Source organism: Idiotropiscis lumnitzeri, chromosome 20 (assembly GCF_059441095.1).
Source record: "Idiotropiscis lumnitzeri isolate Australia: NSW breed Sydney's pygmy pipehorse chromosome 20, RoL_Ilum_1.0, whole genome shotgun sequence".
Taxonomy (NCBI): domain Eukaryota; kingdom Metazoa; phylum Chordata; class Actinopteri; order Syngnathiformes; family Syngnathidae; genus Idiotropiscis; species Idiotropiscis lumnitzeri.
Window position 1 is genome coordinate 12,265,046 of NC_142410.1, and position 24,137 is coordinate 12,289,182.

At 49.0% G+C, this 24,137-nt stretch overlaps 3 protein-coding genes across 5 annotated transcripts in view; 2 read left to right on the forward strand and 1 right to left on the reverse strand.

Annotated features, from left to right (window-relative positions):
* Positions 1-1,751: 1,751 nt before the first annotated feature.
* On the reverse strand, positions 1,752-5,626 carry LOC148317828 (C1q-related factor-like). The gene is made up of 2 exons (XM_088284956.1): positions 4,894-5,626; positions 1,752-2,898 (listed from the first exon to the last, which is right to left on the reverse strand). The coding sequence occupies exons 1-2, from the start codon at positions 5,503-5,505 to the stop codon at positions 2,719-2,721; spliced, it is 792 nt and encodes a 263-aa protein (XP_088141082.1). The 5' UTR covers positions 5,506-5,626; the 3' UTR covers positions 1,752-2,718.
* A 2,247-nt stretch (positions 5,627-7,873) lies between these two features.
* LOC148317829 (vinculin) lies at positions 7,874-22,254 on the forward strand. Its single transcript, XM_088284939.1, has 21 exons — positions 7,874-8,238; positions 13,739-13,809; positions 14,692-14,842; positions 14,927-15,035; positions 15,141-15,263; positions 15,346-15,506; positions 17,215-17,305; positions 17,381-17,528; positions 17,678-17,831; positions 17,919-18,094; positions 18,254-18,444; positions 18,526-18,725; positions 19,023-19,151; positions 19,319-19,468; positions 19,575-19,683; positions 19,788-20,090; positions 20,159-20,283; positions 20,351-20,536; positions 20,653-20,856; positions 20,936-21,040; positions 21,359-22,254. Exons 1-21 carry the CDS (start codon positions 8,071-8,073, stop codon positions 21,503-21,505), a joined length of 3,201 nt encoding a protein of 1,066 aa, XP_088141065.1. The 5' UTR covers positions 7,874-8,070; the 3' UTR covers positions 21,506-22,254.
* Positions 22,255-23,379: 1,125 nt separating this feature from the next.
* LOC148317830 (adenosine kinase-like) overlaps positions 23,380-24,137 on the forward strand; it is a 48,912-nt gene continuing 48,154 nt past the window's right edge. For all 3 annotated transcript variants that reach the window (XR_015840030.1, XM_088284299.1, XM_088284301.1), the window contains exon 1: positions 23,380-23,533. Coding sequence is in view for 2 of the 3 variants with exons in the window: in XM_088284299.1 (XP_088140425.1) it covers positions 23,484-23,533 (50 nt within the window). In the remaining variant the exon portion in view is untranslated. The remainder of the gene's footprint in view (positions 23,534-24,137) is intronic.

A 24,137-nucleotide genomic window follows, 5' to 3' on the forward strand; every position in this document is an offset into this window, starting at 1 on the left:
CACGGGTCGAATTTAGCCGCGGCATCCGTCTCTAATTGGAATGCCTCCCGCTGAGCTAATTGGGGGGTTGCGATGTTGAAACAAAAGCGAGGCTGCAATCACGTCACGTCACGTCACGTCGGCGAAGAGGCAGAAGCCCGACTCGCAACTTTCGCTTTAGGCCGGCCCAAACACGAGCGCATCTTTGTGGGATCGCCGAGGGGATTATCCGGAAAAGCCTTCGCGATCCATCTATATCACGGGTGTCAAACTCCGGGCCCGGGGCCCGTATCGGGACCGTCGCATCAATTTTTGTAGCCGACCAAAATACGGGAAGTGTCAACGTTATGGTTCTTGCTAAAGAGACTTGTTTCTTTGTTTTGGTGTGAAATTGCAATTTCCCTTTTTTCTTTTCATGTTTACAAGAATTTATTTGCACTCGATGCCCTCTTCCTCCTATTTTTGTTCAAATTCCTTTTCTTCCTCCCGTTCCTCTTTTTCTTCTTTCCCCTTCTGTTCCTCTTGCTATTCCTTTTGTTTTTGGATAGTCTCGATGAAAACAATCCTTTTTTGATTTTGGAAACGTGGACTCGCAGCGTTCAGGTCGGCGAGGAATGTTCTCCGGACGACGCTTTGTCGCCGCGCCGGGGGGACGTTGGTTCGTCTTTGACATTGTGACATGAAGTCTCTAATTTGACGATGCTCTCATCGCGCCCGAGAGCGAGCGAGCTTCTCGGCCTCCCCCCGTGGCTCGGCTGACCTCTGCTGAGGCACGGTCACTCACTTTTAATTGTGTCTGGAGGAAGTGAGCTGTCTGTCTGCGAGGCATTAAATAACAGTGATGCTCTGACACTGCGAAGCAATCCAGTCGCTGCTCTTTTTTTTTTTTTTTTTTTTAAATCAGCTCTGCGACTTTGCTGGCTTTTTTTGGGGGGGGATGACACTGAATACTCACCAACTGCCTTTTTTCACTGGAACTTTTTGACACCGTCGCAACTTGGCCTTTGACTTTTAGAACCTCAGTGGTACTTTTCGCAATACTGACCATATCTCCAGCGGAAATGAATCTGATTTTACAGTTGAAGTCCGGAAGCGACTGTCTTGTCGCTTTTTCATCCCCCCGGATGACGTTCTGCGCCAAGCTTTGTCATGACGTGTCCCGAACACCCGACTTGGCGAACTTTTGACATACTTTATAATTCGCGGAAAGAACTTTTTTCTTGAATGGAAAAGAAAGAAAGAAAGCAAGGTATGAAGTATAACATTAAAAACCAAACAATTTTGGAACCGCCAGCTCTGGTAAAAATGAAGAGAGCGCTCCAAAATGATCGGCTTTTCTGATTTTTGATGATTAAAGCCACGCGCATGCTCATGCCATGTAAATAATTGTCAGTGGCTCCCTCTAGTGGTACACAACATAATTGCATTTGTATTGTTCAGTTGTATTTCACTGCATTTAATCCTTTAATTTGGGCATAGTTTATATTTCGAATACGCGCAATTGCATTTTAATTAATTAATAATGAAATTGAATAATAGCAAATATTCTTTTTTTTGTTGTATTTTTTCTTTTTTTTTTTTAAGATGGTACTTTGTTCAAAATGTTGGAAGAAAATCAGAACATCTTTGCCGTGAGATGACCCCATAACTCAATTTGTTGTCTTTCCCAACCTTTTTAATATCGCACTTCAGAAAAAAGAAAGACCGGAAACTGCTTACGTGATGAACTTCTTCTTTAATGAAGAAAAAAAAAAGTCCACTGAAACCGAAGCAAGTTTGAACACATTTTCTTTATGTTTGGTCATTTGTTGGAAGGCTCGTGGATTTTTATTTTTTTTTTTTGCATGCAAGATGTTAATTGCGAGCACATCACATGAAAGAATCACGACAGTTTGAAAAGATTTTAACAGACACACACACTCACACACACTGGGATGCATGTGCACGACTCGGATTGACAAAATTCACAATCAGATTTGATATTGGACGCTGAACCCCCGACTATTCACAAATTCACCAATCTCCATTTTTTTGACCCCCATTAATTGTTGAAAATTGTTTTCTTTTTTGTGCCTTTTCAATGAAGTTTCAAAATGCGACACGATGGTGTCAAAGCGCATCCGTACGTCCATTTTTTTTAACACCTATCCTCGCAAGTGTTGCAGGCGTGCTGCAGCTGATCCCAAGTTTAGCCTGGGTTGTTAGTGGAAGTCACACACGCGTTAATGGTGCTTTTTTTATGTATATATATATTTTTTTTTAAATCAAATTTTCAGCCAAATACTTTTTAAGGTAAGGTGAGATGAGTTTGAAAGAGTATTATTTTGACGTGGTTTCAACTATGGGGTGTTCAATACGCATTTCCGAAAGAGGACAAAAAAAACATTTTCAGCGAGTTCTGGGGGATTTGTGCACAAAACAATCAACCAATGAGTGGAATTGCATGTAGCAAATATGCAAAGTAACACTGTCAATTTATTGTCTCCCAAATGGATAATCTCATTTTGGCGGCTGAATTCAAAGGACTCAACATTTTATCCGACGACTACGACAACTAAATCAAAGAACACCAACAAACACGAGACCGGGCGGCGCCTCTTCAGAATCATGGCGGCCCCTCATGGTTTATGTACCCCCTTCCGCCCTCCCAGAGACAACGCACGAATAAAGAGGTAGACCGTTAGGAACCGATCCGCAACATCGGCCTGGCTTGGCTCAAAAGTCAGCGAGCGCCGCTCGTCAGTCGGTGTACAGGATGAAGCCCGAGAAGGTGCTGTACTTGTTGCTGTTGCCGCCGTGCGCCTTGCCGCCGTCCAGTTTGATGTAGACCTCGTCGCCGGCGTCCAAGTGCACGATGACGCTGTTGCTAGCGTAGTCGTAGCTCTGGTCCTGGTCTTGAGCGATGGCGCTCGCCCTGACCTGCGATTAAGTAAACGCTCAAGTTACAACCAATTGGGGCAGTTGACTCCACGTGCATGACTGTTGAGCAGTTATGGTTCTTTTGTGTTGTGTTCTAAGCAAGAGTGTGACTCGTTTTCTTAAGCTTCACCACTAGGTGGCGGCAGCGTCCCATATATTTGATGTCCAAATTTCTTTCGTAAAATAGGACACATTCTCATGCAGATAATGATCGTGACTGATAAAAACGACCTGAGCATAAATAGCAAATTGATCTACAAAAGTTTGACCTTGACTCAGAAACAGATGAAGACAGCAACATCAGTTCACGTGCTAATGTTCTAGTCAGAGTGAACATTTTTGCTGCGTTTTGTGCTTGCATTTCTTTTTTCCGGGGGATTGATAAAACGGATAAATGGCCTTTCCATGCATTTCAATCAAGAAACTAAATTTGAGACCCGAGTGATTCACCTTCCTGGCCAGTCACGGAATGAATTAAAGTGAAGCACCACGAACATATTTTTGCCGACAAAACCAAAATTTGAAAGCGTAAAAAAAAAAAAAACGTGCTGATGCGAGGAATCCTCCGTGTGTGTTCTTAAGGGTGTGCTGGACACAAGAACGCGGTGACTCAAGTGTAAAGCTTCGGCTTGACTCAGCCCGCCTGAGAGGATGCGCGTAACTGACAACCAAATCGCCCAGCCCTCCCTCTTTTGTTTTTTATTCATCTAATTTTCAAATCGCACACTTTCATCATCACTGCCCGTCTGCGCGGAGTGTATGAAACCGCCACGACTCGAGTGCCACATCCCATGCGCGTCATTAAGACACCAAAGGGCGAGAGGGCATTCAAATTCCCCTTAAAACTTTTGACGGGTGGCAAGAGGCTCGCCTCGGACGCTCACCTCGCGTCTGTCCTTGGCTTTTTTTTTTTTTTTTAAAGCTGGCAACTTTGGCGGGAATGTCGCCTTGTTGGACTGAGAGCGATTTGTGATATTTTAACGCTCTCAAGTAACCCACAAAACTCGTTAAAGTTATACTAGCACTGTTTGAAAACAAATATTAGATGTGCTTTGGCTCAAAATAGGTCAGGAAAGTGTCTGTAGGTAAACAAGTGTTACTCCAGGTTGCACATTCTATCTGGACTGCCATCATGTTTGCGTGTCAGTTCCCATTTGCGTGGTGTTTGATCTGCGCCATCACCTGAGGCCTCCGAGTCTTTACCAAATCATCCGTGAGCGGAACCAATACCTGGTTTTCACGCCGGCGCTGCCTGGCCCGGGCCGGCCGTGAGATAAACCCAACGTGCACGGACGTCAAGTTTGTATTTTCTATTTCAAAGCGCTTTGAACTTGTTTGTCAACACCTCGGGCGCCGGTTTGATGTGCGGCGGGTTGCGCATCACACTCGTCTCGCTTTGCCTCGCGTACGCAATCTGGCAGCCCGCCACGGCGTGTTGTCGTTTTTTTTTTTTTTTTGCAGGCTGCAACCGAGATCACGACACACATGAACGCGTGACTTCACCGTTTGGACTGGTGGCTTTACCGCGCTGTGTCATGTAGCGTTTCCTATCGCGTCAAGTCAGAATTTACTGCGCTTGCTCAAGTCACACACGTACGGGGCGATGGCCGGAAATTTTATTTTAACGCACTGAAATAATGATGATCTTGTTGCAGTTGATTTAAAAAATACTTTTTGTGATATCTGAGCAGTATAGTAGTTGGGACACAAAGCTCTTATTCTGTTGTTTAAATAGCAACAGGTGGTTAACGGGAACTGCGCCATCTAGTGGAAGAGCGTGCCATCGTTCTGCCCGTCACTATACGTCGCTGGCATAGATAGACCAAGAAAAATGTACAGTAAATAAATCATTTTCCGACTCCTCCATCGTCCTCATTCGGGTCTTGCTTGTGCTGGAGCCGATCCCAGCTGACTTCAAGCAAGAGGCAAAACATCCGGAACTGGTCGGACATCAGCCAACGGTGAAAAGCTCTTCAGGAAGTCGGCGTTACCCACCAGACCGTTCTTGAGCAGGTCGGCCCACATGCTGGTGCCGTCTCCTCCCCTCATCAGAACGTTGTATATGAAGAAGTAGGTGCCGGGAATCTTGCACGTGAACTTGCCCGTGGCGCCGTTGTAGTTCCCTCCGATGTTGGTCACCACGTCATCGAAGCGCAGGACGTCGTAGCCTTCCTGCGGGTTCCGCAGCCCCGCATAGAAAGCCACCCGGGGCGTGGTGTTGTAGATGGGCGTGCTGACCGAGCCCGTCCCCCCTAATCCCAGAATTCCAGTGCGTACCAGGTCCACGCTGTCACCAGGCGGTCCCTTGGGTCCCGGTGGGCCCGGCTCTCCGGGAGGCCCCGGGGGTCCAGGCTTGCCCGGGCGGCCGGGTCTGCCCTGCGAGGCATGAGCGGCAAAAGTTGGCAGCGGCGGCCCGACGCTGCGGTCGCTGGTGTCGGCCTGGTCGTCCACCTGTTGCTCGACGGTGACCGGCTCCTCCGCGGTGGCGAAGGGGTCGCACACCATGCGGCAGGTGCCAAGCATCTCGAACCTGCCGCCGCCCTCCTCGCCCCCTCCGACGGAGCTGACCAGCACCGGGATGAGCACCACCAGGACCAGCACCAGCATGACCCCCACGGCGGCCGCCACCAGGGTCTTGCGCCCGATGCTCAGCCGGGGACGGGGCTGGGCTGCCAGCGTGGAACTCTCCGGGGTGGGAATGGTGACGGCGGGTGGCGGCGTCCACCGGGAAGAACGCGAGGAGGATATTCCGAAAGATGGTGAGAGCTGCGGAAGCAATGAGTGACAAGCGAGGGAGCCGAGTGAGCCGAAGGAGAGCGAGTGAGGAGGAGGAGGAGGAGGAGCGAGAGGAAGCAACACGCACACACCAACTCTGAGTCAGGGCTGAGGAGAGCACTTTGTCACGGGCGACGGCAGAAGCGCCACTGCCGTCTCCTCGGATAAAAAACGGGAAAACGCTGATCAGATAAGTAAACAGGTCAAAGGTTTGACTAGTAGTACAATAAAGTCGAGATGCATTTAAAACTCAAAATAAGTCTGATTTGTATTCAAGAACAAAGATGAGGCAAGTTGTATTTTTATGATAAAAATATCTTAAATTGTAGTACACGTCTAATACGTAATATTCTGAAAATAAACTCATAAAATGAAAACCTGACTAAGTCCTATTTTTTCCATGGAAAAAATATATTGGCTAGGATAATCATATGAAAGAAAAGTTTGAAGAGTAAAGTTAGAGTTCACAAGAAACTAACCAAGGATCAATTTATTGTATTTACAAGCACGCATGAAGACTTTAGTGCCCTCAAGTGGTCATTAGGCGCATTACCACTTGGTTTCGCTTCCTTCTTTTTGTCCACAAGATAGCGTCCGCGTCTCACGTTTCCTTCGATGAAATTTTCATGCCCCTCGTTTCAGGCATTCCAAACTTTGATGCACTTTGCATGCAAGCTCTTCTTATCTGCTCTATTGGGGGACAAAGGGGGAGGGGGGGAGGACCACCCACCTTCACCAGCTCGACACATTCCACAGTGGGGAGGGTCTTGTCGTCAGTCAGCGGAGAAGCACAGAAACAGCAGGACACCGCCGAATTCTAAATTGAGACTGGACTCGAGTTGTTATCGCTCTGGATGGAATGAGAGAAAAAAATTCGGATTATATTCTCGTAATATTTCAATATGTGTTGCAAAAATACATTTTTTTTTGTCTGCCCAGCAGGGGCGTGCAAAGGTTGGGCCCGACGAGGCGTCCACCTGAGGGGGGGGGGGGGGGGGCACACATACAGCTACGATTATTGATGAAGGGGCATCACAACTATAAGCAGGCGCACTTCCCCCCAAAAAACAAATGAACTCTTGGGGTTAAAATGCAACTTGATTCATTCTGATAACATTCCAACTGCTCCAAGCAGAGGTGCCCGCTGCAAGTGGGCTTGAGCAGAATGTATAACGTCCTGCAAATGTCGACATGGAAAACATATCCAACACTAGATTGTTTACGCAGCTCGTCAAACTTCCTCGAATCCTTCCTCGGGCTCGCGTGTCCTTTTTAGGAAACGAGCCACTGCCTTGCAGCGCTTTGTGGAATTCGCTTCAAATTCCTTTGCTGCTTTTCAAATCAATATTTTCAAAACCATGACGTCACACACTTGGATGATAACTTTATTATCACATACTGCATTTTGCATGTTTGCTGATAAGAAGTTTGGAGCAATTATTATTAGTTATATTAATTCTATTAAGTTGAATTATATGAATAGTTATTGTGATCAAATCAAATAAATGTAAAAATTATTCTATTATTTGAATATCCGGTATATTGCTTTGGGAGGGGTGACTAAAGAATAATACAATGGTCTAGTAATATTTTATTACTCTTGTTTCTATACTTTTTTTATAGTAAAAATATTCATTCCAATTTTGTTATATTTTAGCCAGTCCAAAGGATTATTAATAAATGCAACATGTTTGTTATCGTGTAATTACCACTGCATCTTCTGGCCAGTTAAAATGATCGGGAATAAATCCTGTTTGATTTATTTTTTTGCTTTTTATGCACCATGGCATACTTTAACCAGCTAAAACCATCCATAAAAGGACAATAGTATCAATTTGATTTCAGTGTCATCCTTTTGTCGTTTATTCGGGCATGAAAGATAACTTGGTAAGATTTTGTTGTTTTGTTTTGCGTTGTGATCATCAGCTGTGTTAAGAAAAAAAAAGTGAAAACACGTCCAACCGGTCGAGTTTCCGCGCGTGGAATGTGACAAACACGACACACACATATTCGCCTTTTTAGGGCATGAGAATCTATTACGTAATTCGGGACAGCAGCTTTCCGAATCGGATCTCCAAACGGGATGCGGAAAAGAAAGGGAAGGGAAGGCTCGGTATGTTGAGCGACGGCTCGCTTCGGCCAATGGGAAGCGAGGAAAAGCCACCTCCCCGCCTTGTGATTGGCTGAGGGGGCGGGGCATCGTAACGTGACGTCAACCCGCTTCAGTTAGTCTACGGAGTTTGATGGTTCTTACGCCGACTGTCCGAGCTTGCGGGGGCGGAAAAAAAGTCACTCGAAAGCGGGCGCCTGACTGGGAGAAGCGGCCTCCTCCGGAGCTTGGAAGTTTGACTTTTCTCCCCTTTCTCCTTCTCCTGCGTTTGAAAGACTCTTCTCGCCATGCCGGTGTTTCACACGAAGACGATAGAAAGTATCTTGGAGCCGGTGGCTCAGCAGATCTCCCATCTGGTGATCATGCATGAGGAGGGCGAGGTGGACGGCAAGGCGATCCCCGACTTGACGGCGCCGGTGGCGGCCGTGCAGGCGGCGGTGAGCAACCTGGTCCGGGTGAGTGAACCGCCGACTCCCGCCGCTGTTGCATTGAGAAGGCCACTTGTAGCGCTCCGAGCAAACTTTTTGGGGGACGTTACTAGACGATTGGTGGGATTGGTGGGATTGGCGGTCATCAAAGAGGTGGAAAGGCGACTCAAGTTTCTTGACGGGGCAAATCATTGACGCCCTTTTTCCCCTTGAAAATGGCCCCTCCTGTCTACCGTAGCTTCTCGTAGGCACAACTGTGCACCGAAACGACATCAGGCACTTTCAATCCCTCTCTGGTGCACATGCAGCTAAGATGTTTCTTGGGTGAACACAATGTCATGGAAGTTTTCCAGTCAAGTTTCAAGAAAATGCAAACGACACCGGAGACTATGTGTGTCTTGTCTTGTTTGATCGAACTGCAGCGTTTGGCTCGTTTACAGCATCAGGTGGGCATTAGCGGTAGCGCTCTAGAGTGGTTTTGCACTGATTCCTGCTCTGTCCCTGTGTCGTATGGTGTTCCACAAGGTTCTGTTTTGGGGCCCTTGCTGTTTTCCTAATACATATATGTACTTCAAGAGAAAAGTTCAGACCTCTTTTGGGGGGGGGGGGGGCATGTGAGAAGTATGAGCCTCTCCCTTCAAATAAAGGAAATAATACAACAACAAACCGGTCAATTGATGATTAAAGATGAATATGATGAAATAAATGATAAAAAAAAAACTTGTCATAGGGGTTCCTGATTGGGAGGGTCCCCCATTCCTGATGGGTCTCTAATGTGCCGGTGTCAAACTCCCGTCCTCGAGGGTCGCTCTCCTGCCTGTTTTAGATGTTTCCCTCCTATAACGCACCTGATTGGGGCCCTCGAGGGCAACCCTCCTCTTGGGGTTTCCAGACGTGACTATCTTAAGTGCTTAAAAAAAAAAAAAAAAAACTGTGGTCTTCATCAAAGCCACATTTTAGAAACCGTCGCCCATCTGGAACATACCACAAGGTTAAAAAAAAAAAAGAAGACAAGAGGAAATGAAAAGCGCTTAGTTGATACAGTAAACTGTATGAGCGTAGTTCCTGTGTGTGGTCAATTTCTTTCCGGTGGTTTTCGAGTATTGTGAACTCTCAAGTTGGACACTTCCGTGTAGAGCACGTTTCATACACGAGACAACTCAATGTGCTTCGCAAGCACAATACAGCAAAGCATGAAAAAATGCAACATTTGAGAATCCGTCCGAAGTTACTGGAAAAGTGATTCCATTCTCGATTTGTGTCGTCCAAGATATCATTTTTTTTTTTTTTGCGGCTGGATCAATGAGCGTCTGTGACTGTTCCCAGTTACTATGGCAACCCTACAACATTGACACTTCAGTTCCAAGTGATCTGTCGGGTTATGCTCATGACTCATGCAAAGTTCAGAGGGAAAATAGAACCTTGCGCTCTCTCTCTCTCTCGATTGGTGATGACGTGAAGACTTGCAGAATGTTCGCCGCGCTCTGAATGTTTTCTTGAGTGATCTTCACCACGCAGCTGTCAAGTCGATGAAGAATCGGAGATGTGCTCCTGCAAAGGGACGGGAAGCTGCCGTCTGATCTAATTGCGTAGTTTGCCGACATCCTCCGGGCGAGGCCGCGCCATTCGCTCGCTTGTCCGTGTGGCATCGAAAAGCACATGTTGCGCACACGCTTCCTGTGAGGGTATTGTCTTGCAGCGGAGATGCGAGAATGTTCCTGAGTCAAATTGTTGGTGCAAAATTGACTTGTTTGATGGCGCCGGTCACAAGAATCGCCCCTGGGGTAATATTCCGAATCGCCAGGCGGTACAAGGAGGCACGCTCACTTTTTGGTGTGATTATTTTAGGACCTGGAATTGGGGTTTTTTTTTGTTTTTTTTTTCACTGTGAGATTTCCTCAAGTTTTGACTTTACTGCTGCGCTAGCGTACACGTTGGCAATGCTGCACGACATCTCATTATGATTTAGGTAAAAAAACCGAGCGGAAAAGTTGCTTGAGAGTTTGGAGTCAGTTAAGAGAGCTGGGAAGTTGTTCACGTGCTCTTTGGCTGCTTGGAGGCCGTCACGAGAAGATCCAACTTCACAGCATCGTCCTTTTTTCTTCCGCTCCGATTGAAACGACGAGCCAGATGCCTATGAGAAACGAATGGGAGGAATTCCCAGTGAGCAGGCATGCATCTCGGCTCACCTTTTTTTTTTTTGGGGGGGGGGGGGTGCTTAGAGGTGATCCCCTTAAACAAGCAGCTTAAAATGAAATGTGGGTCAGCTTCCAGTCCGATGATCAGGCGAGACATTTTCAAACGGACGCTTCAATTTGGATATCAGTTCCAAGATCAGGACGCGATACAGCGGCGTTTTTCGAAATTTCAAAATGACGACCGTCTGCTTTGCTAAGAGAGCTCATCAAACATTCAAGACTTCAGGACACAACCAACAAACAGAAGCAACCAAAGCAAAGCTCCGGATTCTATCTCAAGTCTAGGAAAACTTAAAAGAAGTTGCTCTCAACCTGCTTAATGCGTTCACTGCCATTGACGGTTATCAACGTCCTAAAGTTTTCAAAAATGTATTTGACCTGAGCTGGCAGCGGATGACTTTTAAAAGTAGCGAGGCACAAAGTGCCTTTGCTGTATTTCGAGAGCGTACTTCTCATGTTGTGACAGAAGCTTGCACAACAACGACACGGCCGCAATGACTCACTCGTGAGCCGCCTATAATCACAAACCAAACCGGCCGCCACGCGCGCCGCCGTGCTGAATGACGCGGCAACGAATGCGCGGCTAAAAAAAGGCGCGTCGCGATTGTAAACGGGGAAGTTCCTTTTATCCGTGCAGCCGTTCTTTTTTGGTTGAGACTCCTATTGGAGCCGTGTGGCACTGCATCATTTTTATGGCTGCTTTTTATAGACTTTGGGATAAAGACGGGAATGCTCGGGACGCCGGCTTTCCTTGGAGTGTTCGCTTCCTGTTTGTGTTGCGCAAGGTTCGGACTGCCCCGGGAGACGCCGAGTGCACCGGCCCTTCCAAGCACTTTGGGCCCGATTGACCGAAATGATTAAAAGTGGGCGCATCCCAGCGAACCTTGTGCGATGTTGGCAACTTGCAAATGCGGTTGAGATCATCTTTTTAAAAGAGCGCTTCGAGTGATGCAATCGTGAATGTTGACGGACGACAACAAAATCGAAGTTTTAAGCCAACCCAAAAAACTGCTCCGGGAGAGGCCAGAACCAATGATCACATTGTCCTCAAGTGACCAAAATCCATTTGCGCTAGTTGGCATGACTCCTTCTTGTGACTGGAGATGTCAGCCCTTAGATCAGTCAAGAAATTGCACGTATGTCGCCCTAATTTTTGTGTCTGGCATTTCCTAAAGTTCACCTCCGGCACCGCAATAACTGCAGTTGCCTTTCAGAGACGGACGGTACAGAACAAAAAGATGTCGGATGAGCCATCCCAGCTCATCTCAGTTTTAGGTCACCAAATCTGTTTGTATGCACAGGACAGTCCTGTCTGCGCAAACATTTTAGCACGTTTGGCAAACACAATCCTGACGCGTTGATCGGCTTCCGCAACTGCCAACAAGTTTGCGCCTGTTTTTGCCTGTGCGAACGCTTCGTAAATCAAGCGCCCCCCCCCTCCGTGTGTCGTCCTTCACATGGAAACTGTCGCACAATCGGTGCTTTGTTGAAGCGCAGTCGCAAGCGCTTCCTCGTCTTCCTTCAGTCTGGAACAGGACGGACAAGTCTCGGGACACACCTTTCTGCCTTTCGACCGCGCCACTTCACAACCTCGAATAAACGAGCACGAGACGTTCTGGTGACGACCTTTTGCGTTTGCAAGAGTCTGCTGTGGACGAAACCCACAGAACAAATTCCAGAACTTTTCCACACAAAAGCTTCCCAGAAAAGTCTTTCACTTCAAAGTGTGCGGCGGCTTCCGCAAACAACATTGAATGAAACACGACCGTGAGGATGGCGTGCCACTTGGTCCGCCGTCACATTTTGCGTCCGGAGTGGAAATGTTGAGGCGACGGCGTGCATGAAGTGGCCGCTCTCTTTCGGAACACAACGGGCTTTGTGGACGGCACATCACTCCGGCGGGAGAATGAAAGGCGGCTCAGACAGACGGCGCCTCTCACATGGCGGCGAGCTCGAGCACAATGCGTCGTCAGTCCCGCTCACCGTATGAACCATCTGGAAAGCCGGCGCGAAACGGAGGTTTTGGTCGCGAGCCTGAAGATTTTTATTTGTAGGAGTTGTTGTGGTAGCGATGTTGGCGTTGTTGTCGGCGGTCCCGCCCTCCCGACCCTCGCTGGATCCCGTCAAAAGCAGCCCGTGAGTTCACAAAGCCAACAAACAGCTTTTGAGCAACGATTGAACGATGAAGGCCGCCGTCCCCTTCGAGGTCAACGCCTTCATCACGCACGAGGTGAAGGCGACCACTCGCAAATCAAACCGGACGGACGGCGTCTATTCTGGTGACCCTGAAACTCTTTGTTGAATGCAAACAACAATGCAATGCACTTCATCTTGTGCTCTGGCCTGCGGCCTTGAGCATTGGGGGGGGGGGGGTCTTTCCCTTTTGGTTGTCTCGCACCCCCCCCCACTGCTGAGCCGACAGCTGCCGGGTCTTCCTGACTTGGCTGCCTGCACTTCCTCGTCAATTTGACGCTGCGCCACGTCCAACCGTTGACGACCAATCGGGAAGACGTTCAGCATCTTCTCCAACAAATCGAGTCAAAAACGATTACTTGGAGAAGGATTGCGGCAAGTCACCTTCTTAATCTCTTTGGACGTTTTGGTGTGTTTGGGTTGTCGGCACATCTGGAATGACTCAAGAGATTTGCTTCAAATTTGGCACCGGCGTCCACTCGGACTCCGAACGGGAGCAGATTACATTTGTGGCCGCGATCCCAACTAGTTGTGCGCTGCAAGCGTCTCAAAGCAAATATTTGTTCAAGACATTTGGAACGACGACCGTGGAGAAGTGTCAGCGAGCCCATTCGCTTCTTGTGTTGCGTCCTCGTTGGTCGACGCCCCGTTTGGGTAGCGATGCACGGATGCAGTCATACCACGCCCCCCCTCGACCCCCCCGACCTCCTTCCCTGCACCAATGTGTGTAATCGTTCACCCGTAGGAGCTTGACATGGGTGAGTTGCATCCCCCCAATGGCGCTTAGGTCATTGCGGCGGCGGCGGAGGAGGGGGGGGTTGGTGAGTCATTTTAGCGCTCAGCTGTTTTACACATTTGGACGACTGCGGCAAGACAATTTGTGCCATCCGGACAAACAAAGCGACGCTTTGAAGAAGTCCAAAGACTGTTGTGATAGTCATTCGGGATAAATGTCACACAAATGGACGATTGCTTACTTTGCAGCTTTGCATAAATTTGCTCGCATTTTTGGCTGAACCAGTCGTTTCGTTCCAGTTTTTTTTTTTTTATCCCGCCGACTTGATTACTTTGCTGAACAAGACGCCTCGGCCACGTTTTGCAGTCTTTTGATTGAACACGTCTTGTTTTTCTTCCAGGTGGGCAAGGAGACGGTCCAAACCACAGATGACCAGATCATGAAAAGAGACATGCCGCCGGCGTTTATCAAGTAAGTCGTCTCGTCGTCCTCTTGGCGGCGGCAAACGTTGCTGCCCGTGCAAGAGAACCGACCGATTGTCGACATTTGTACCTTGACTTTCGAGTGACTTTTTTCAAAGTTACAACCGGCGCTTGGTAAGACGGTAAACCGAAAGAAAAACACGTCATGGGCACATTCAGACTTGAGGAACGCCGACCTCAAAGTCACTGACACCCACGTCACTCACCAGTCCTCGCCATTTCCTTTAATATCAAACACAATCAAAGTCCGATCATACAGTCGATCGTGCGATGAATTCATGGCATTTCATTTCACTTGAGTGCGGAAAATGAAATCCGAGTCCGGGACCGAACGAAACTCGCCAGTCAAGGTATCGGCGCATTTATTTTGAAAGCGTCTCAGACGTGGCTTTTTGTTCGCTTTGGGAAGATCGTTTTAACCGTTAAGCGGCGCTCAGCTGCCGCCTGTTGCACGTCACCGAGCGAGAGCGCAGCCAAACGACATATCTCAAGACCCCCCCGAGCGCCCCCCCCCCTTCGCCGCAAGGTCAGAAATGAAATGCATTGGCAGGCGCAGGTTGGCCCGCCCGACACATTTGGCGCCTCCGAGTCACATCGTCACCCTGTCGTCATCCATCAACGCGTGTGTCGGAATGCGTCGCCGCCCGCTAAATATAGCATCCGGAGGCGCGCCATGAACGGACGCTCGTTGCTGTGAAGGACATGTCGCCTCTGGATTTGCCTTCCTTAACTTGGTGCTTCTCGTCTAGTTAAAAAAAAAAAAAAAATACGGCGCTGGAAGGAAATGTCGCAAAATGGTCGTGCAAATGACGTGATGGTGAGAAGATGGAGACTCGCGTTGAAGGTGAACGTCCTCTTTTTTTTTCCCCAGAGTTGAGAACGCTTGCACGAAGCTGGTCAAGGCCGCCTCCATGCTGAAAGCCGACCCGTATTCGGTTCCCGCTCGGGACTACCTCATCGACGGCTCTCGGGGCATCCTCTCCGGAACCTCGGACCTGCTCCTCACCTTCGACGAGGCCGAGGTACCTCGCCGCGTGCTGACGCCGATGCCGCCGCGTTCCAAACGGGCAGGCGGTCTTAACGGCCCTCTCGCACTTTCAACGCAGGTGCGCAAAATCATCCGGGTATGCAAAGGCATCTTGGAGTACCTGACGGTCGCGGAGGTGGTGGAGTCCATGGCGGACCTGATCACGTACACAAAGAATCTCGGACCAGGTACAGGTGGCGAACGGACGCGTTTCGTACGCGAGCTCACATTTGTACATTTTTAACGGGAATTCGAAAGCGGTTGAACTCACTTCTGTGCTTTTCAATGTCCAGGAATGACCAAGATGGCCAAGATGATCGACGAGCGTCAGCAGGAGCTGACTCACCAGGAGCACCGCGTCATGCTGGTCAACTCCATGAACACGGTCAAAGAGCTGCTGCCCATCCTCATCTCGGGTAGCGCCGCGCCGCCGGACACGGCCGCACGCGTGCTTTGCCGCTTGGCTCGGAGGCCTCATTGCGTGGCGTTGCTGTGCAGGTATCAAAATCTTCGTGACCACCAAGACGTCGAGCGGCCAGGGCGTGGAGGAGGCGCTGAAGAACCGCAACTTCACCTTTGAGAAGATGAGCGCCGAGATCGTGGAGATCATCCGGGTGCTGCAGCTCACGTCCTGGGACGAGGACGCCTGGGCGAACAAGGTGCGAACGCCAGGACAACCATTTGTGTGTGTGCGCCATTCCCGCCTCCCCCAAAAACAACAAAAATGGTTTTCTGCTTTCATTCTTTGAACCTTGTGCTGCTCCGTGTCTTGCTTTGTCACTCGAGGGCACTTTTTTAAAGACGTGCTTTGACTCGAAACGTCCTCAGTAATTGGTCGATCTTCACACAGTGTTAACGTCGCATGAATTTTTATTTCATTCTCTTCATTTGATGTTTATTCGAATAAAGTTGAACTGCTTTTTCTAAATGTATTTTTTAAATATTAATTTCTTCACGTGAGCTCACCGCCAGACACTCACGCAGACTGGCCAACGTCACCCCTGGTCCAAGCCCCGCCTCTTAAAGGCACATGCATGTGACGGGCTTCACCAATAGCTGCAGGGGACTCGTTTTATCCGAGGTCGTCTTTTATTCGGTTTTTGCTTCACTCTCCAAACTGCTCGTTCTTGAACCACTTTCCTCACCTTTTGTTTGGATTTTTCTTCTTGCATTTCAGTTTCCGGAACAATGTTTTGTATTTATGTGGTTACTCTTCTTTTTTTTTTTGACTGTTCCTTTCACCCTTCACCTCCCCCTTCTGTAGAAGGTAAGCGTCACCTCTCTCTCTGTCGTCTGTCACTCGTTGTGCAGTCGCTTGTCTCCGACATGTTTGTGCGTGTGTCGTCTTGCGCTTTTTGTGACGTCATCGTTTTGCATTTCCGATGCTAATAAGTCGGTGTGCTTTGAGGAGTGGTTAACGATGACAATTTGTTGACTTTGTGTTTTTGCGTCTTTCCTTCCTGAATGCGCATGTGGCAAAGACGGGCGGACAAAAGTCAGACGAAAGTCGTCAATTTTAGGACTTGAAACTTAAGAAAGACGTGACTTAGTATTCATGAGACGCGACGTGACTTTGCGTGATTTGGATTGCCGGTTTCCATTTAAAAATCTGCATTTTTTGGGGGGCGTTATTGTCGCGTGTGGAGCCGACTTGCATGATTTTCTTTGGTTTGCTTGAAACTTTCGTTCGGAAGACTCACGTCGACTTTCTCCCACTTGTGAGCCCTTGTCGTCGGCGTCGGTGCAAAGGAAGTTCTGATTCTCGGTCGACCGCGAAACCTTGTCGACACTGAGGCGGCTTCCACTCTGTGACTGTCGTGCGCTTGCTTTGGGCCGCCATCACTCTCAAGTCGAGCGGACGTTGGAAGGACATTTGGCTTCCGTAATGCGACTCGCCGATTGTTGGCGGCGGCGGCGGCGGCATGACTTTGCGTAGCCCGATGAAGCGTGGGGTCGTTTAACATGCGGATGTTTGAAACGCGTCATTGGAAGTGCAAGTGTGGTGAGAGCACGTTAAACTCATCTGCTGTTTGCCGGCGTGTCGACCTTTTCACCAGCACGTCGCGCGTACTTCCGGGTGGCACGATTTCGAAACCAGGCCTTCGATGTGATTTGATTAAAGCAGAGCCATTGAAAAAAAAAAAATTGGACTCTTCTGTTGCTTGGATTAATGGCGCACATGCGGTGGGGTCACTCCGAAGGCCAAAAGTTTTTGTCCAAGATTTCAGTTGAGCGTTGGTCACTCGCAGTTTGCCACCCGCAAGGACGTCGCCTGACGCCCAACGTTCCCAAAAGTTTCATTGCGATGAACACCAAACAGTCGCGATGCCATGAAATTGCCGAACGACGTTTTCCATCTTTCTGCAGGACACGGAGGCCATGAAACGAGCTTTGGGGCTGATCGACTCCAAGATGGCTCAGGCCAAGAACTGGCTGCGCGATCCCAACGCCCCACCAGGTAGCGAAGTCGCGACAAGCGCCGCGTCACGGTGGCAGACTCGTTAGCGTGGTGACGCCCGTCTTGCGCTCGCAGGGGACGCGGGCGAGCAGGCCATCCGGCAGATCTTGGACGAAGCCGGCAAAGTCGGCGAGCTGTGTGCCGGGCGGGAGCGCCGAGATATTCTGGCAACCGCCAAGACTTTGGGTCACATGACGGACCAAGTGTCGGAGATGAGGGCCAGGTACCGACGACAAAACGCAACATACATTTCTCCACGAAATGAAAGATTCTCACGTGTACAATTTTAACGACTTTATTTTTGGGAATGCGACGTCAGTTGGTTTGCATGCATGTCGCTTTTATTGTCCGAATCCATGCGGCCACCCTCAGAGGTCAAGGTGCGTCCCCGGCCGCCATGCAGAAGGCCCAGCAGGTGTCGCAAGGTCTGGACGTCCTGACCGGCAAGGTGGAAAACGCCGCTCGCAAGCTGGAGGCCATGACCAACTCCAAGCAGGCCATCGCCAAGCGAATGGACGCGGCCCAGGTCAGATGCCCCGCCCCCCTCCGCGAGCGCAACATTTGGCCCACGAGGCGACTCGAGTCGTTCACGTTTTCTTCCCGACGTCCGCAGAACTGGCTGGCCGACCCCAACGGCCCTCCGGAGGGGGAGGACAACATCAAGGCTCTCCTCACGGAAGCCAAGAAGATCGCCGACATGTGCGAGGACCCCAAAGAGCGAGACGACATCCTGCGCTCCATCGCCGAGATCGCCGGCATGACCGCCAAGTTGTCGGATCTCAGGAGACAGTAAGTCTCTTACGGCGGGATCATGATTTTGCTTCTTGGTCTCCGTTGCAGTTGTCTAGACGAGAAGCGTTGAGATTGTGGCGAGTGCGAGCAAGAAGAATGCCTGAAATGTCGTTAGTTTGTATTTTTAGCGAAACAAATTGCTGATGTGTCCCGTAGAGGAAAAGGCGACACCCCCGAAGCCAGAGCCTTCGCCAAACAGATCGCCACGGCGCTGCAGAATCTGCAGTCCAAGACCAACAAAGCCGTGGCCAACAGCAGACCCGCCAAAGCCGACGTCCACTTGGAAGGAAAACTCGAGCAGGCCCAGCGCTGGATCGACAACCCCAACATCGACGACAACGGCGTGGGTGCGTGCCCTCGTCTGATTTGCGCCGTCCTCACATGCGGCCCGTGCGCTGACCGCTTACTTTCTCTCCCCGCGTCCGCAGGCCAGGCGGCCATCCGCGGGATGGTGGCGGAGGGCCGCCGGCTGGCCAACGCCCTGCCGGGCCCCTACAGGCAGGAGCTGTTGGGCAAATGCCAGCAGGTGGAGCAGCTCATGGCCCAGCTGGCCGACCTGGCGGCTCGCGGCGAGGGCGACTCTCCTCAGGCGCGCGCCATCGCTCACCAGCTCCAGGAGGCCCTGAAAGTAAGATGACGTCATGCACAATACTCCTAATGGTCAGACAACAGTCGCTTTGCCGTCTTGCACTGTCAAACAGCCCACCCTGGTGGCTAGCTGCAGAACTACAAGCCATGTAAAATAATATTAAAAAAAACCATGAAAATATTAAACCATTGCAACAAAACTATTAGAAAATATTGGTTGAAAAATAAAGAAGCACACTACAACAACACAGCTGTAGAAAAATACAGAAAGAAATGTCATGAAATAATTCAACAATGCAGTTGCTGAGTCACGCTCACATCTGCACGTCCCTTCCAGGACCTGAAAGGGAAAATGCAGGCGGCGATGACTCAGGAAGTTTCCGACATCTTCAGCGACACCACCACGCCCATCAAGTTGCTGGCCGTGGCCGCCACCGCGCCTCTGGACGCGCCCAACAGGGATGAGGTCAGCGTTAAGCTCCGATAGACGTTCGTCACGCCGCAGAAATGTCCTGAATGCTCATATTCAGCCTTCTTCTCTACCGCCATACGTCTAGTGTCACCTACTCTTTGCCACTCTTGTTTCCGAGTCGCCTAACCTTGTGGCTACTCTTCCAATTGGATGGCACGCAGGTGTTCGACGAGCGGGCCACCAACTTCGAGAACCACGCCAACAGACTGGGCGCCACGGCGGAGAAAGCGGCCGCCGTGGGCACGGCCAACAAGAGCACGGTGGAGGGCATCCAGGCGGCCGTCAAGTCCACCAGAGACTTAACGCCGCAGGTAGCAACTCCTCCTGGCTCGCCGGAGGCTTTTCCAAAACGCGGAATGTGCTGAAGTTGGGCTGCCAACTGACGGCTGGACTGAACTCGTGTGTGCGTGCGTGCAGGTGGTTTCCGCCGCCAGGATCCTGCTGAGAAACCCCGGCAACCAGGCCGCCTACGAACATTTCGAGACCATGAAGAATCAGTGGATCGACAATGTCGAGAAGATGACAGGTACCAAAAATTGCAGCCTGTCAAAAAAAAAAAAAAGAAGCAAAGGCGGGCAAGTGTCGTTTTGACATCATCCTAATGTGGAGCGCGGCCGTGCGTGCGTTCAGGTCTTGTGGACGAGGCCATCGACACCAAGTCGCTTCTGGACGCGTCGGAGGAGGCCATCAAGAAGGACCTGGACAAGTGCCGCGTGGCCATGGACATGCAGCAGCCGCAGATGCTGGTGGCCGGCGCCACCAGCATCGCCCGCCGCGCCAACCGCATCCTGCTGGTGGCCAAGCGCGAGGTGGAGAACTCCGAGGACCCCAAATTCCGAGAGGCGGTCAAGGCGGCGTCCGACCGGCTCAGTCAGACCATCTCGCCCATGGTCATGGACGCCAAAGCCGTAGCCGGGAACATCCACGATCCCAGTACGCCCGTCACGTCCGTCACGCCGCCTCGCCCGCCGTTCCTAAAATGCGTTTCTCTTTCCCCGCAGATCTTCGCAAGGGCTTCCTGGACTCGGGTTACAAGATTCTCGATGCGGTCGCGAAGGTCAGGGAGGCCTTCCAACCTCAAGAGCCCGACTTCCCACCGCCGCCTCCCGATTTGGAACAACTCAACGTGAGTCAAGCCAATACATAAAAAGTCCTCCTGACAAAACGGCCAAAAATCTTCGTGTGGCCCGCAGCTTAACGACGAGCCGGCTCCGCCCAAGCCTCCTCTCCCCGAAGGCGAGGTTCCTCCGCCCAGGCCGCCGCCGCCGGAGGAGAAGGACGAGGAGTTCCCCGAGCAGAAGGCCGGCGACATGGTCAACGAGCCCATGATGGTGGCCGCCAGGCAGCTTCACGACGAGGCCCGCAAGTGGTCCAGCAAGGTACGCAGCCGCCGTCGGAAGCGCCAAAGTGCCAGTGGGAGCGGCTCGCTTTCGGAAACACTTTTAGCGTGTGAGACTGTCATGTGACGTTGACGCGGTGCCGGTGTGCGCCGCAGGGCAACGACATCATCGGCGCGGCCAAGCGGATGGCGCTGCTCATGGCGGAGATGTCGCGGCTGGTGCGCGGCGGCAGCGGCAACAAGCGCGCCCTCATCCAGTGCGCCAAGGACATCGCCAAGGCCTCCGACGAGGTCACGCGGCTCGCCAAGGAGGTGGCCAAGCAGTGCACCGACAAGCGCATCCGCACCAACCTGCTCCAGGTCGCAAGCGCGCACGACACGTGACATCTCAGTCGAGTCGACTTGGTCCAAGTGACTTTTTTTCTTCCTTCAACTCCAGGTGTGCGAACGCATTCCCACCATCAGCACCCAACTTAAGATCCTGTCCACGGTCAAGGCCACCATGTTGGGTCGGACCAACATCAGCGAAGAGGAGTCAGAACAGGTGAGGGTCTTTTAGTTTTATAGTCAACAAAAACAAACACACTAACTAAAACTAAACTTGGAAAATCTTTTTGAACAAAGTAAAATTAAAAAATATCCTTTAAGAAAATATAATAATAATGGTGACTGAAACTTCAGTTTATGTTTGGAAAACTAACTAAAGTTAATGACAAGAGCAAAAATGTTCATAACTTTTTTTTCTTTCACCTTCCACTCCAAAAAAAAAGAATTATTTCCCAAAAAAACCAAACTGAATGATGAAAAATCCCAGACTGTTCCAGCAGCGCTCTTAATGTTTTGTGCGTTGTTCTCCCGCCAGGCCACCGAGATGCTGGTCCACAACGCTCAGAACTTGATGCAGTCCGTCAAGGAGACGGTCCGCGAGGCCGAGGCGGCGTCCATCAAAATCCGCACGGACGCCGGCTTCACCCTGCACTGGGTCCGCAAGACGCCTTGGTACCAGTAAAAAGGGCGGGAGGACGCAGGAAACCACCAAACGGGCAGGAAAAGCCTCACCGGGGCTTCCATTCGGACTGTGAACGTGTCTACAAAGGTGGTGAGAAATCCCCGGAATTTACAATTTGGATTACAAGTTGCCTTTGGTGACTTAGAACAGAGAATTCTTTGCTGTACTCTTGACATCGTTGTGCTGATAATCGTCTCACCTCCGCAAACTACTACACAGTGAAACTCACGCCTATTGGCCCAATTTGCCGATTTTTAAGATAAAAGTATTTCTTAGCCGCAGCCGCCAGGAAACAATGTTAAAGTGAGTTGAGGAGCTGTTTTTCGAAAAAAACTTGTGGTTTGCTGCTGTCATGCTGCGGCTGCGGGCTATCATAAACATTTTTTTTTAAGGGCAGGGGTTACTTGTGGATTTCCGCCTGCACGTATTTGTCAATGTTTCCCAACCTTTATTGAGAAGGCACATATTTCACATAAAAACAATTCCGGCACATCACCAAACAAAAAAGGCAGAAAGGCAGCGCATTTACTGTAAAATGGACACAAACTAGAATTAAGCATCGTATATATGAACCCCAAAGCGTTCAACCAAATTGATTATGAGCCAAGGGCTGCTAGCTTAATGCTAGCCTATCACGCGAAATGCCATAGACAGGCTAATGTAAGTTAGCGTCGATGTTTTGGACCAATTAGGTGGAATTGGATCATTGGCATCGTTTACACTACTAGTTGTATAATCACAAGCATACACTGCTCTCTTATTTTGTTGTTTTTTGTTTTCCGCAGCCACAAACTGTTCTTTAAATGCTTCACATGCAATTGCATAGAGATTAAAATGCTTTTACTCTAGAAATTCGGACAAAATCTATCCCAAAGAACACAAAACAGTCGTGTACAATCATGGTCAGTGAATTTTGCCAGGTCGGACACTAACTAAGAAGAAGCACAAGTGTCGCCATTCGCAAACAGGAAACGACCGCCAATGTGCCTTTGAAACAGACTTCACGATTGACACGTTCTCCGATGTTTCGTATCGTTTGCACAAAAAAACTGCCTCGCTATGCAAAAACCTTCCTGAGGTGTGCTTAGTAACAGAGTGTCTGAATCACGCCAAGTGTACTTCTGTGGTAACGATCGGGCATCGTCATCGTTCACCAGTTTTTTGTAATAAAGCATTTTATAGCACTTGAGTTATGTTTGTTTTTTTTGTTGCCTATCGGTGAGAATATTCAGCCGCTTTATAGCTGAATGTATTAATATGAACATTTCGTTGGGGGAAAAAAGTAAAATATACGCATTAATTAAAATTTTAGATTTTATTTTTAATGTGCAATTTTTCTGAGACTTTTTTTCGACTGTTATTTTCCAAAGAAAACATTTTAGCATAACTGGAAAAAAATGCCCAAAAAGTGTTTATTTTTGAGAGGTGCATTTTTTATGCCAATTATGCATTTACAAAAAATACAATGTGAAGAACAAAAAACATCTGAGTTTTAGTTTTCAAGAAAAACAATCTAAATAAATACAATTTCCCTTTGGACTTTACAAGAATTTAATAAAAATGTTTTGAACAAAAGGTAAAAAAAAATAAAAGCTACATTATTATGGGAGTAATTTATTTATTTATTTTTTTTGCAAGAGAAACAAATCCAAAGGATAAAGACAGTAGTATAGAAATTGTTGAGATAGATAATTTAACATTTGTGAGAGAAATGTTTACATTGACCCCCCGCCCCATTTATTTTTTTTTAATTTAAATTTTTCAATATTTTTTTCAGTTTTTTTGTAAATTTTATTTTATGCATTGACGACTTTTCTCCCGTGAGAGAAAGCCACAGCACGATATGAATCAAGACACCACAGTGAATTTGCCACCATCTGCATCATTTCAAGAGGAAGCTGCGGTGTGTCATCGCGAGTTCTTGCAGCATCTTCAACCTCCACAGCAAAATTAAACAAATAAGCTCAGAGACGCAAATATGTCCCACGAAGAGCCCAACGCGTCCAAAAGGAGGCAAATAACGTTGAGGTAGGCTAAGTATGTATTTTTCTTGGGCGATGTTGTGCTGTTAGCACACGTAGCTAGTTAGCCGCTACCACAGTCGGCGTCGCCGCAGTTCATGTTGAAGAGCCGGCTGCGAACCGACCACCAGGCGTTTCTGACGCCGCGGTTGACGTCGTGTTCCCGGGCAAGACAGATGCTACTAGTCGCTAGCTGCCCCGGAGGGTGGAGAGTGCTAGTCACATGACTGACTGTAACCGATATTAATTTTACAAAAATGCTAATTTTCATTGAAAAAAAAGAACAATAATATTACTCCACCTTGTGGGTTCTACGTTATGTTTGATTCGGAATTTATTTAAAGTGAGTTTTTAACTGCTTTACTCCCAGTCAGCACTTTCGTCATTTGTTACACTTTCTGAATAATTGTCAGCACTTTCGTCACACTTGATACAACGTTACCCACCCAAAATATATTTAATGTTATTATTTTGTATGTGATACAACCTTTCATTTGTTATGTTACTAATAAACACACTATTCAGTAAAGAGCGGTTCCATAACTAAATGAGACGTTAACCGCTTTTTTAAACTCTGAAGATGTGTGGCACTAACCAATTTTTTAAAGTTA

Excerpts from the sequence above, each read along its gene's own strand:
- LOC148317828 (XM_088284956.1), bottom strand. The coding sequence starts at position 5,505 with ATGCTGGTGCTGGTCCTGGTGGTGCTCATCCCGGTGCTGGTCAGCTCC. Across the intron at positions 2,899-4,893 it reads ACCTGCTCAAGAACGGTCTG|GTCAGGGCGAGCGCCATCGC; the intron begins GTGGGTAACGCC and ends ACTTAATCGCAG.
- LOC148317829 (XM_088284939.1), top strand. The coding sequence starts at position 8,071 with ATGCCGGTGTTTCACACGAAGACGATAGAAAGTATCTTGGAGCCGGTG. Across the intron at positions 14,843-14,926 it reads TCACCTTCGACGAGGCCGAG|GTGCGCAAAATCATCCGGGT; the intron begins GTACCTCGCCGC and ends CTTTCAACGCAG. Across the intron at positions 18,726-19,022 it reads AGCTCCAGGAGGCCCTGAAA|GACCTGAAAGGGAAAATGCA; the intron begins GTAAGATGACGT and ends CGTCCCTTCCAG.